Below are 13793 nucleotides of genomic sequence, written 5' to 3'. Positions count from 1 at the left end.
TTTAGGCCCCTCCTGAATTAAAATTATGGCTCCGCCACTAGTTACAAGCAAAAAGTAGGAGGTGGCACTTAGAGTTAGAGCGAGAAAAATTTATCAAACAATAGAAGTTAATTTTGTTTACTTTTACTATATTGTCCTTTATCAAACAATCACCTGATCACCCAGATGTGATTTTTATGGTTAAAAGTTTGATGTCTCAATGACAGAAATATCAAAATTTTTAACTTATCATAAGCTAATTATGGAAGAATTTTGCGTGATTTTAATTGGGAATAAAGTGAGACAACCACTATGTTTTGGCGAAATTAAAAGTTAGCCTTTGAGAATATACTCTAAATGCTCTCGGACAATTTTCTTGAAGTTTAACCAATCTGATATTATATCAAAACGACAATCGTTGTTTTAAAACATTAATATTGTTTTGCATTTACATATATATCTTTTTACCACGTACACACGTCTACATATTCATTATGTAATATATATGTATATGTACGTGGCCACAATTTCTTGCTTGTTACACTATTACTTTAGACGTTATATTGCTGCACAAGAAACAATATTAATATAAAATCACAAAAATAATTGCTAAGAAAGTATTCCATTACACTGTCGAACATTCAAGGCCAGAATCATGGCAATTGACATTGATAAAAGTATCAGAAACCCATTTGTTTGGGTTGAGGATCACGTGGAATCATATTTAGATCTCGTTGAGGCATAAAGGAAAAGAAAAAAAAAAAACATATAAATGAATGGAAGACAGTCTAAAAGTATATGCTGATATCACCTTCATTAGCAAATTGTTTCCTTTCATCAATCTCAAAGTAATTGAATGGAGACAAAAAAAAATTTGATGATATACTTTTACTGCCTATTAGGATCTTGCTTGAATAAATACAAATTTAATATGATTTCTCTTATTTCCAGCAAGACCATGAGCTACAATCCACTTCAAAAGATGAAGTACTATTGGAATAAATCTTATTTAATCTTCTTTAGAAAGCACAGCCACAAGATTTTCGGAAAAATTCTGCTTTTCATATGTTTATCTTCAGAACCATATTAAGTTATCATGTGTTGTGTTGGAAATTTGTGCGATAACTTTCAATGTTGGGTAAAAGGTCGTCTAGAAATTTTGATGTGAGATTGATGCAACCATTCTTACTAAAGATTGTTCTCACAACTATTTCTATTAAAAATTATAACTGATAGGAAGAGGCGCAATTAAATTCTTTAAACACCAACCATAACCAGACTTGAGAATCCACTATTGTAAGCTTTTTTTATGAGATTTTCTTGTTACTTGTGAGCCACGAGATGTGCTTCATTATTAATCAAGAAAAAATAAGTTTAATACCTTGTGAAAACCAGGCATTCCCTTTGATATCTCTAATTAAATGAGGTTCTTCTTTGTCCCATATAGCTCCAATATTTAGTTAAAATGGAAGCCACATCATTCTTGAAAACAGCATCACTTGTATTGAATAATAAAATACATATGGAGATCAAAATTATTGGTGAAACATTATGTTTTGGAGTCCAAAAGGCACAAAGCACTTGGTAGTATATCTTGCATATTTAAATCAATCAATTTCCAAACATATAGTACCTCTGAAGAAAATTGTATCAAGCGGTTAAATCCGGTGACATCTGCGCATCACTAGAAGTTATATAAATCAACTCTTTCTATATGTGTTTGTATGCTCTAATTAATCTGAATGCCAAGAACTAACAAATTTGGATTAGCAATTACTATGGTCTATAATTACATGTTGGAGATCGTGACTTAATTAACTCCATTGGCGGCCACAAGTTTATGAAGACGTAGACATCACCACTTGTAACTTTGAATTTCCTATTTTATCCTCTTTGCCCCTCTCCAATATGAATATTATATATAGCCCCTTTAGGTTAAACATGAGTCCAAGCAGATTTCTTAGCTTATTTCAGCTGATATATAGTACTTAAAGTATTCTTCTTGTTATTGGGATTTCCTTGCCTTGAGACTGCTGCTGCTCATGGCGGAAAAATTGCGCCTCGCCGTTGGCGTCATGGGTATTAATTCGATCGCTTAACAATGATTAGTGTTCCTTAATTAGCTCTTCTTTGCTTATTAAACGTTTATTAAAGTAATGAGCTTTGTCTAATATGCATGATTTTTGTTTGCAGGCAATGCTGCTTCTTTGTTGCTTTATGTTGCTCCAATGTAATGTCAAGATCGTACTTATTTAGTATATATTTTAGTGCATTGTATGCATGCTTGATTGATTTACTTTTAGTTTTCTCTGACACATGTTTAGAATTTTATCGTACTTAATTAAACAATTTTCTCTGTTGTTTCCAGATCAACTTTTTCAAGGGTCATAAGGAAGAAAAGCACAGAAGAATTTTCTTGTGTCCCTTACACCATTACCCTATTAAACTGTCTCCTTTATACTTGGTACGGACTTCCTATTGTGAGCTACAAGTGGGAAAATTTCCCAGTAGCTACCGTCAATGGCCTTGGTGTTCTTCTTGAAACCTCCTTCATTTTCATATATTTATGGTTTGCAACAGCTAAAAGAAAGGCAAGTACTACTAATCGTTGCTTACTTGTAGTTTCATTCCCTAATAATTGCGTGCAAAGAATGAAGGAATTTCTTATTTAACTTTTTTGAGCGTTCCATGCATGAGAGCACTGCAGTTGAAGGTAGTCGTGACGGCAATCACCGTCGTCGCAGTTTTCTGCATTACCGCGCTTATATCGGCGTCTGTTTTCCATGATCACCACCATAGAAAGGTTTTTGTGGGAAGTGTAGGGATTGTGGCCTCAGTAGCTATGTATTGTTCTCCATTGGTGGTTGTGGTAATTACTCTCATCCTTTCCTCATAGAACTAAAATATAAGTTCTTTCTTTCAATTCTAAGCAAAGAAAAACCATATACAGAAATTCAGATCACTTGTTCAATTTTTTGTTGTCTCAAATGGATCCAACCAATTAACTTATATCATATTATTTAAAACATTCGCAATGCTTTTTGACTTATTTTTACACATCTTTTCACTCGAGTTCACTAAATAATGTGATTATTATAATTGGTTTACACACTATTTCAAACGTCAAAAATTGGACAGGAGATCCGAATCCCACATCACATATGTATTACATGCAAGTGAATAATTTTCTGGCGATATTTACTACATGCAGAAACGAGTCATAACTACAAAGAGCGTGGAGTTTATGCCCTTCTACTTGTCATTTTTCTCTTTCGTCTCTAGTGTACTTTGGCTGGCTTATGGACTACTAGGCCACGATCTCGTTCTTGCAGTTAGTATAATTATAAGATCTTCAATTATGATTAACCTTAATTAATTTCCAATGTTACATTTATTTTGAGGTATTATTTTCTAAGGACATTTTGAGTATTACTTCATATATTATCGACTCAAATCTTCTTATGTTCATTTGGCAGTCCCCTAATTTGGTCGGTTGCCCAATAGGCATTCTTCAACTTGTGCTCTACTGCAAGTACAGGAATAATGGAGTTTCGGAAGAACCAGCAAAATGGGAACTTGAAAAGAATAATAATAATAACAATAACAATATTAATGATGATGACAAAACCAAACAGCTGCAGCCTGTGATTGATGACATTAATATCAACGGCAAGTGTTAGATGATGAAACGCACTACTGAAGTTTGATTATATTTGTGTCCTGTTGTGTTGTCCAACAGTTTCCACATGGCCAAGAAAGAAAAAAAAAAGAAAAAAATAGGACTTTGTTTTTCATTTTTTGTGTATTTTTCAGTGTATGTTTATAGTGCATGAGCACAAATCTGCTTTGACTGTGACGGGAGAACTCAAACTATTTTTAGTGCGGCAATAAACTATGATTCTCTGACAGGATGGCTGAAACAGCTGAAAGGGTAAAAAGTTATTTTTTAAAAAAAAATCACTTTGTTCCATTAGAATTTCCTTTTATTTGGCGTACGCTAGCTTTGTGAAATACTGATATTACAGAGGAAAAAAAGCCATCTTCTCCACTTACCCACTCCATATTATTCATCCTACATAAAGAAAAATGCTTAGAGTGTCACCACTAATAGAATATGATGAGTTTTTGTGAATCAATGCAATTATATATTTTTCTATTAGAGAGTGGTGTTCAATACCACCGGTGCTCTGTAGCATAAAATATGATAAGAGTTTTTGTGAATCCTTCGATGCAATTATAAAACGAGCATGCATACAAAATAACCCACTTGGTGCAGCTATTACAGCTCCATAAAATGTAAAATATTTTGGTTAACTTTGATAATCTGAGCTTAATTTTTATCAGCTCAGCAGCAGCTTAACATTAGCAATAACCAACCAAATAAAACCTTAAACAAAAAGAGTTAATGATGCCACACTTTAAGACGGCAATAAACTTTGCATTGCCCAAAAGGTAAAAGGAATTTTTTAAGGAACATGAGCAAATCCTCATAATCTTCCCACATTGAAAAGGCATTGGACGTGAGAAGAACAACTGAACATGCTTCTCCAGTCACAATGCGTAAGTTTAACAAAGAATATGTTCCAAGAACCAATCCAGCATTTAGATATGCATATGATCCATCACCATTCCCTTGTGCTGAATGACTCACAACCATGAAATTTAACGAACAGAAATCAAAGATAAATTGTGGAAAATATGTCACCACGCTGTCTAGATTATCGGGTTTAAGAACCTGCTATCCAAGCCACGACATTTTGAAACAATTGAAAGAATCAGTTCCTACAGGATCACATTGATGGTATCATCGAGAACCCTTTTAGAACCATTTCAAAAAGAAAAAGAAGAACCCTTTTGGAACAAGGTTCACTAGATGCCTAATTCGGTGAAACAGATAGGTTCGGTTAGCTGCAATCAACTCGCACCGTATAATATTAACTGAAGAAACCAAAAATAATTCATCTATAATGAATCAAATAAAAAATGTTAACAAGAAAATAATAACAGTAGAGAAAGGAGGAACATAAACCTTATGTGGATGTTATACAAAACATTGTGTTAGTTTCCAATTTACGTTTATATCACAAGAACACAAAAGGGGTACTTGAGAACTATTATAATTATGCGCAGTAAGATTATAATGTATTAATCAAACCAGAAGACAATGTTGGCAAGAAATACTATCAAATTGAACAATACAGTTTACATTTACTGTCAGATGCTCCAAAGTACTATGAATAACACAAGAGTGAGGATGTGTTTTATCTTCTACAGAGAATACGTGAACCCTGTTGTTAAGCTCAATCCAACTACATCCAAGACCCTTTTTCACTTTCAAGCTCCCCATTCTCTTCCACAGTGTCATTTTCTCACCCCACTTCCCAAGCACACCGTATATGTTAGACAAAATTATATAAGCATACAATGGTTTTGGTTCCAAGGTAAACATCTTCTCTGCCACCTTCTCACTGAGTTTCATGTCCATCCAGAACCAACAAGCATTAAGCAGTGCTCCCCAGACAACCGCATCAGGTTCAACAGGCATCTCTTTGATAAACTCTGCAGCTTCTTGTAGACGGCCTGACCGACCAAGTAGATCCACCACACAAGCGTAGTGTTCTAAAGTTGGGTTTACCCCATAATCTTTTCTCATTGTTCTGAAAATTCTCATCCCTTCATCGGTTAGACCAGCATAACGGCAAGCACATAGAATCACAACGAAAGTAGCTGCATTTGGGGAGCTTCCTAGCTTTAGCATACGTTTAAAGTGCAGGAGCGCCATAGAGCCAAAACCATGATGTCCGTAAGCATTAATAAGAGCTGTCCAAGCAGCAACATTGAGTGAAGAGATGCAGATAAATGACTTATGAGCATCGGTTATGCTTCCACATTTTGAGTACATGTCTATGAGGGATGTCCCAACGTAAACATTCGATTCAAATAGGGTTTTGATCAACTGGGAATGAAGGGATTGTCCTAGTTGAAGAGATCCAAGGCATGAACATGCATGAAACAGAACAGAGAACGTTGATCTTGTACACTCTACAAATAATCTGCGCATTGTCAAATATAGTTTCAAAGCCTCCTCATGAAGATAATTCTGAACATAACCTGATATCATCGTGTTCCAAGTTACAGGATCTCTTTTCCCTTTGGTTTCTTCAAAAAGATTTAAAGCCTTTCCAATTTCTCCACTCTTGGAATAGACGGAAATCATGGTATTCGAAGAGATTATAGTTTTGTGCGTCATGTTCTCAAACAATCTCTTCGATTCCTCCACTTGGCCACTCATGGCATACCCTTTCATCATCAAATTACAAGAAACAGAATCCTTTTCTTTAAGCCTATCGAAAATCATCTTAGCTTCTTGGATTCTTCCCATGGATACAAGCCCCGCAATAAGTGAACTAGTAGCATTTACATAAGAATTCTCTAGTCCATCATAAACTCTTTTGGCACAATGGATAGCCCCACAGCTGCGATAAAATTCAATCAACGCGCAACAAACTGACTGCTCAAACTCAAACCCGTTTTTAGCCACAAGCCCATGAACAGCCTTTCCTTCACTTAACACCCCCACTCTCCCACATGCCCTAATAACACAATCGAAAGTGAACTCATTAGGCACCACCTCACCATCATACCTCATCCACCTAAACAACTCCAAAGCCCTCTCACACCCCTCCTCACTCTTCGCATACCCCGAAATCAAACTAGTCCACGCCACAACATCCCTCTTCGGCATTTTCACAAAAAACTTCATGGCATCACTCAACATATTACACTGAACATAACCCGCAAGCATCACGCTCCACAACATCTCATTCCCGCCGCTAAGCTCGTCAAAACCCCGTTTGGCATCTTCGAGGCGAAAACAATTCGCGTAAAAGTACAACAAAGCACTCCCCACACGGCCATAACTCTCCGCTCCCGACTTCAAAACCAAGCAATGAACTTCCTTTCCTTCTCCCACCCTCCCTGAGCGCCCACAGGCGCTAAGGATGTTCGAAAATGTCGTGTCGTTGAGCCTTACATTGCTGCAGTGCATCAGAGAAACTAAAGACAAAGCCTCGTTATATCTCCCCCGTTTTGAGTACCCGGAAATCATCGTGTTCCACGAGACAACCGTTCTGTGTGGCATTTCGTCGAACATCTTCCGGGCAATGTCTAGTCGGCCATTTTCACAGAGACGGGTCATGGAAACGTTGGTGGAAAACGCGTCGTTATGGTATGGTGTCGAAGCTTGAGACAATAAGCTCGAAAACGGCTTGAAATATTTCTCCTTCCATCGCCATCGGTTGTATTTCTTCCACGTCCCAAGCAACTGGAATTTCACTGACATGTGAGAGAGAGATGAAGATATGAAAGACACCAAACGATGTCGTTCTTTCACGCTTTGCCTTTTTACCCACCAATGAGCAATGACCATCTATATAAGTACATATTTCTTTCACAAAAATTGTAAGCAAATCCCATCTTTACATATATTAAGAGAGGCCGTTTAGTTCGCTGATTTAAAATTTTAATTTGAGTTGAGATGTGATTTTATGTAATAATTTTTTATTATAGTAAAAACATTAAATAAGACTATTTTTTAGAGTTTATTTTACTGTAATAAAACTCAAATTTTAAACTTAAATTAGTGAAATAAAATGGACCTTATATGATCACGAATACTTTTAAAGAACTTCTAAAAAAAGAATATTTTTAAAGAAAATTATATATAATATAACACCTTCTTTTTCCTATATAACATACTATCTTTTTTGGTTTATAAACTTATGATACACTACTTAAAATATTAATGTGAAAACAAAAGATTGAAACTATGATTAGATCATAAATTAGGTCCGTTTAGTTTGCTGATTTGAGTTTTTAATTTGAATTGAGATGTGACTTTATGTGAGAGCTTTTTACTGTAGCAAAAAAGTTAGATGTAATTATTTCTGAGAGCTTTTTATTGTAGCAAAACTCGAATTCTAAACTTGAATCGGTGAAATGAACGATGTCTAAGTATTACCTTTTGATTTTTCTTGATAAATTGTTTTATGTTTTTATATTCAGTCATTTCACTTGTCATATTTTTTTAATATAAAATACGAGATTCGTACTCTGTTACTATTTCAAGTTATTTGACTTAAAGATCATTAACTACTTATTATCATTTAAAAATCAATTTTTTGAGAAATTTCGAGGTAGGTGTAATCCAGATTGAGAAGGGAAATCTGATCCAAATTAACATGATCATCAAATATGTGAATTTTCCTAAAAGGCAAATGTTTTCGGGTAGGAATTCCTATTTTGCGTGGAGCACAATCTTGTTGCTCTTTAACATTTTTCAGGAAAACACGTACACATTGAAGAGTTGTTTGATTGAAAAATTCATACTCCGATTTAAATTATGATTCGTGATTCGTTATAGTATTTTTTTTATAAAATATACACATAAATAAAAAATAATTTTAATCTCATAATTATAATCCATCAACTAAATGTCTCTTAAAATTTTATTCACTATTTTAGCCTAAATAAAAAAGAAAAATGAAAGTCTCGTGCCAAATGCCACTTGTCAAAAAACCAATATTCAGAACTCTAAAGAACTAGCAGCTTTCTCTGCTTCATGTACCACCATGCAGGGCGACACGTAAACCCGACAAGCTCATCTCTTTTTCTCTTTCTTTATTATTATTATTATTATTATTTTCGCCCCACAAAAAAGGGACTCATCAATCTTTTCCTTCTTGACCAATTCTCTCTGAAATGAAACTCAAGAGAACAAATCATATAATATATAACGTAACAGATCTCAAACCAAAACACAGTACTCTAAGTTCCTCTACATACATACATATACATTATATATAAATGGTGAAGCTAGCGTCGGCTCGCGATGCACGGGTGTACGGACCCCGGGGGTCTCGGAACCGAGGGGAATACATAAACGCGGGGCTGTATCTGTTCGCGACGGTGGTGCTTCTGGGTGGGTTTGTGGCTCTGTTCTCGAGAGAGGCAAAGTCGAGCCTTGTGGTGCTGATGATGGCGCTGCTGCTGATATTGGCCGCCAACGTCCACGACCTGGTGGCTCATCTGGCTGCCTACGATTATCGATTGGGTTTGATGGAGTACGATTTGCAGCTCGTTCTCGTCGAGTTTGCCGTTCCTTTGCTTCAGGCCTTGGGCTCTCTTCTTTCCTTCTTGGGCATTCTTTTTCTCTTTATCCAGGTATATATTGTAGACTGTATGTATATGTGTATCATGTACGTATATATAGATATACATAAAATGTTTCAAGTTTTTTGAGTTTTTTTTTTTTTTTAGCTTTCTTTATTATTATCATAATTATTTTCCTTTTTGGATAGGATTAGGTAGGACATATATCCTTGCTAGGTAGATTAAAAAAAAAGGTTTATACGTTTGTGTTTGGTTAATTTGATTTAGTATTCTAATTCTAATTTATAACTTTTAACTAACTAATATTTGTTATATCAGTGAGTTAGTCAAACTTTGAATTATCAATTCGTTAACTTGGGGGACTGAGAAATTAGTCTTTGTTATCGGTTTATTGTTCTTGTTCTTTTTGGGTGGGATTGATCAGAATGTACCTTTTATTAATTTTTAGATGGAGTTAAAAAGAAACGAGATTTATTTATGTAGTTTTACAAGAAAAATGATGGAAGAAAATGTATATAGTACTATTCTTATCATATATATCATCATCATCATCTTGGCCTGACATAAAATGGAAAGACTCTTAGAAGACAAGAACGAAGATTCGCCGTTATTTCCATAATGTAGCTCATATACATTTACAAAAGTGGAAGTGCAAAAAAACAACAAAAGATACAGTTGCCGGAATTGTTCTTATTTTCAATTTTTCGCATTTTCTGAGAAAGAAAAAATGAAAATGATTTTAAAACGGTATTTGACACAATTAAAGATAAAAAACGAAAATAAAAATGATTTTTTAATTTAGTGTAAAATGAGAGAGAAATGAAAAATGACTTTTAGTCGTTTTTTATTTTTTGTTTTCGTTTTCTTCTCTTTCGAGTAGAGAGAGACATTAATGGATTTTTTTATACTGAAAACATTCTCTTGATAAAACTACCAAACGCATTTTTAAAAATAATTTTTGTATGAGATTGAAAACGTTTTCATTTTGGTACAAAAAACAAAATTATTTTTAAACGAGTTCCAAACACATGCAGTGGAGTGTGTTTTCTTTGTTCTAATTTCTGTGGGTTAATTACGAAAGATTTTCTGTGAGGTTGTGTTATTGTAAAACGACATGTGTATTCTTTAGGCATTAATATGTGTTAATTAATCCAACAAGTTTTAGACAAAAGGTTATAGTGTGAAGCAGTCAATTTGATCATTTGATTTGAGTATGTAAAATTTCAGGAAGAGAAAGGTTATGGGTACTCCAAGTTAGAGAAGCACACGCTGAACATGCTCATTGCCGGCCCTGTCCTATGGCTAATCGGTTCGATCTACAACTCGTGCCAAATATACGAGAGAGCCGATAGCCATCTCCAAATCTTGCAGCAGAGTGTCCACATTCCTTTCTTGATGGCCAGCGTTCTCTTCATGACAGCCGCAATCCTCAACCGCCGCGAGCAAGCCGGAGTTGATCACCATGGCTTAGAATTAGTGGTAAGAAAAGCGTGTTTGGAATTGATCTCGTTTTTATTTTTCACTTTTTTTGAAAAAGAAAAAATAAAAATGTTTTTAAAACGGCGTTTGGCGCAATAAAGACAAAAAGCGGAAATGAAAACGATATTTTAATTTAGTGTAAAATGAGAGAGAAATGAAAAATGACTTTTAGTCGTTTTTCATTTTTTGTTTTCGTTTTTTCCTCTCTCGAGCAGAGAGAGAAACAAAGATATTAATGGACATTTTTATACTGAAAAATAATCTCTCGATAAAATTACTAAACGCATTTTCAAAAACGATTTCTGTCTGAGGTTGAAAACGTTTTCATTTTTATTTTCATACAAAAAATAAAATTATTTTAAAATGAGTTCTAAACGCGCTATAAATATCAAAACATTGATTTTTTTTTTTTTAAACCGGGATACAAGTAAACTAGTTTTGAACTTGGAGGTATTACACATGGATTTGTTTTGTGACATCCCAAAATTGTTTTTTTTCGGCATTTCCTCTCAAATTTTGAATTAGTCCCACCCAACCTCTTCTTTTAAAATTTTCATAAAACAGACGGAAAATGAAAGGATTAAGTGTGATCACATGTCTTTAACATAAAATTTTAACAAAAATGGTTAAGTGTGACTAATTTGAAATTTAGTGATAAAGTGTGAGTTTTTTAAGTTAAGGCAAAATGAGAAAGACCTAAAAACATTTATAGGAGTTACGTATTTTGATAATTAATAATGAGAGAAGTAAATCAAGTGATCATGTGATCAATGCAGGGTATGACATGGATCTGGCTAGGCATATTTGGGAGCCTATGTTTAGTGTTTGGGGGGTTCATGAACGTGGTCAAAGTGTTCAAGATGCAACAAGTTGATGGTCTAAGGCTAGAGAAACTGAGAGGAGGAGCTCCAGAGAGACTTATCCAAGCAAGGGAAGGGCAGATCCCTTTCCTTCTTGAAAATCACAGGAGGAGGAGGCAATCAGCTGAGGAGGAAGTCAAAGTATTGCCTGCCTCAACTACTCCTTACAAGGATGTTCTTGTTGGTCAGTCTCAACCATGATTTCTGATGTGTGTATCTATCTATATATATATATATAGGTACCGGTTTGAGTCTTTTAATACTTTGTAAGACAATATAAATAATGTAGAGATATAAAATAAAAGAACACGAGAGAAATGGTATTACGGTTTGGTCACAACCTACACTACGAGGTCACGTCCAGATGATGAATAATCCAGTAAGAACTCTTTTACAATTCAATTGGACTTAATCTACCCGAAACTCTCTCTCTAAGAAGACGCCTATGAACTTGTAATTTGCCAATGGACTTGAACAGCGAGATCCCCATGACTTTTTAACATTGAAATCCTTCTAACTAAGTTTTTCTCCTAAAAACACTCAAATCATCTCACTGAATACAAGTTTACACATCTATCTCACAACTTAGAAAAAACTAATCAAAAGGTGTGCAAAGACTCGAGAGACACTTTGAATAAATAAGCAAAATGTTAACAGCTTGACGACCTCTTCAATTAATTCGCTGAACTAAATTTGTTGCAGATCCTTGTTGCAACAATAACTGCAACATAGATGTTAGGATTAGCTCACGCAAAATCAGTCTGAGAATCAATCTTCTTAAATCTTGAAATATTTTCGAAATTGATATACAAATCTGGACACATTCTTAGGAGATAGAGGAAGATCATCTAGCTACGAAAACTCAATCAAATATCAATCAAATCACCAATTATCAATTTACCATCTTTGGATCAATAGTTGACTTTTAAAAATATAAACTATAATCAGTTTCCAGATTTGCATAAACTTTCCAAAAAGAACTGTTCAACTGCCAATCTATTCTCAATCAAAATTAACCAGTTAATCATTCCTAAAATAATGCCAATTATTAAGCGATTTGAATCAATACAGAATTTAAGAAACAAATCCCAACAATATATATAGTACGGATTGAGCAAGCAATAAATTCATTCACTTGGTTAGTTTGCTTTTGCTCGTATATGTATCAGATTGGACTTCCACAGAAAGAAATTGTGTTCTTGTTATAAAAAGAAGTAATATTTTGTTTTTGGATAAAATAATTAAGCAACTGTTTGTATTGTTATATATGCTTTTGTTTCACACTTTTATTGCCTAAATGGATCAGATGTGAAATTGTTCAATATGGACGTACTTGTAATTTCCTAGTCGATTTGGCCATATGACGATTTAATGGTACATAAAAAGGTTTTTTCCTTACGAATAGAGACCAGTTTTTTCTCCCCTTCTAGCCGAAATACACTTATCACTTATTCTTCTGATAATTATATCTAAAATAATAATTCTTAAAAAATTATTATTATTATATCTAAATTAATACTTCCCGTGACCTAAATTTAAATCTTTTGTAATACTAGTTTCTTTCTAAACCGAATTTCAGAATTCTTGCCGTTTATTGTTTCAATCTTTTGCTTTTTTCCTATTGTCCCTAATAAACGACATGTCGTTTTTTTATCATTTTGCGTAACATGCATGTATTTGAGTGAGGTCTCAGTGAGGTCTCGGAGCTCGGAATTCTATGAATAAACGACTTAATTTTGTAAAAATGATAATAAATAAGTGACATGTCGTCCTCGTCAGGTTGATATCGACATCAAAATAACCTACGTCGATTACTAGGATTTCTTTTTGTTTTTGATAGTTATTACTAGGAATTTAGGAAATAGGAATAAGTAAATAACTACAGGACTTGCCCAATGTGTCGTTTTCAAGTTAAGTAGACAACATAATGTTCACTAGGTTGTGAAGATACGACATCAAAATAAAACTACACACACTTCACCAATTCGAGTTTTCAATTTCAGTTTTACTACAGTTAAAAGTTCTTACAAAAAAATCACATTTAACTTTTTCTGCTACAATTAAAAATTCTTACATAAAATTATATCTGAACGAGAGCTTCAGTTTCCACCACAACTACATTACAATCAATGATAACGACATCAAAATAAATGACTCGCTGTTTTCTAGAATATTGACAAAAAGACTTCAATTTTTTCCTTAATAAACGGCATTTCGCCTATTTAAGGTTTAGATTTGATAGAACAACCTGTTTTTCTTACGGATTTTATTTATTTTTTTAAAAAAAGCAACCAAAAGTGGGGT

General features: G+C 34.1%; 3 protein-coding genes across 3 annotated transcripts; 2 read left to right on the top strand and 1 right to left on the bottom strand.

Moving 5' to 3' along the window:
* The first annotated feature begins 2021 nt into the window (after positions 1–2021).
* Positions 2022–3659, top strand: LOC21394709 (bidirectional sugar transporter SWEET3). Its single transcript, XM_010099554.2, has 6 exons — positions 2022–2058; positions 2173–2209; positions 2348–2570; positions 2687–2848; positions 3191–3310; positions 3456–3659. Exons 1-6 carry the CDS (start codon positions 2022–2024, stop codon positions 3657–3659), a joined length of 783 nt encoding a protein of 260 aa, XP_010097856.2.
* Positions 3660–5128: 1469 nt separating this feature from the next.
* LOC21394708 (pentatricopeptide repeat-containing protein At2g13600) lies at positions 5129–7408 on the bottom strand. Its single transcript, XM_010099553.2, has one exon. It carries the CDS (start codon positions 7406–7408, stop codon positions 5129–5131), a length of 2280 nt encoding a protein of 759 aa, XP_010097855.2.
* A 1192-nt stretch (positions 7409–8600) lies between these two features.
* LOC21394707 lies at positions 8601–11756 on the top strand. Its single transcript, XM_010099552.2, has 3 exons — positions 8601–9201; positions 10378–10629; positions 11406–11756. The coding sequence occupies exons 1-3, from the start codon at positions 8845–8847 to the stop codon at positions 11688–11690; spliced, it is 894 nt and encodes a 297-aa protein (XP_010097854.1). The 5' UTR covers positions 8601–8844; the 3' UTR covers positions 11691–11756.
* Positions 11757–13793: the final 2037 nt, after the last annotated feature.

Source organism: Morus notabilis, unplaced genomic scaffold (genome assembly GCF_000414095.1).
Source record: "Morus notabilis unplaced genomic scaffold, ASM41409v2 Scaffold812, whole genome shotgun sequence".
NCBI lineage: Eukaryota > Viridiplantae > Streptophyta > Magnoliopsida > Rosales > Moraceae > Morus > Morus notabilis.
The sequence above is the reverse complement of the archived record's forward strand: the minus strand, read 5'-3'. Positions and strand labels throughout refer to the sequence as shown.

Coding starts and splice junctions, on each gene's coding strand:
- LOC21394707 (XM_010099552.2), top strand. CDS start 8,845: ATGGTGAAGCTAGCGTCGGCTCGCGATGCACGGGTGTACGGACCCCGG. Junction 9,202..10,377: donor TTCTTTTTCTCTTTATCCAG/GTATATATTGTA, acceptor GTAAAATTTCAG/GAAGAGAAAGGTTATGGGTA. Junction 10,630..11,405: donor ACCATGGCTTAGAATTAGTG/GTAAGAAAAGCG, acceptor TGATCAATGCAG/GGTATGACATGGATCTGGCT.
- LOC21394708 (XM_010099553.2), bottom strand. CDS start 7,408: ATGGTCATTGCTCATTGGTGGGTAAAAAGGCAAAGCGTGAAAGAACGA.
- LOC21394709 (XM_010099554.2), top strand. CDS start 2,022: ATGGCGGAAAAATTGCGCCTCGCCGTTGGCGTCATGG. Junction 2,059..2,172: donor CCTCGCCGTTGGCGTCATGG/GTATTAATTCGA, acceptor TTTTGTTTGCAG/GCAATGCTGCTTCTTTGTTG. Junction 2,571..2,686: donor TTGCAACAGCTAAAAGAAAG/GCAAGTACTACT, acceptor AGAGCACTGCAG/TTGAAGGTAGTCGTGACGGC.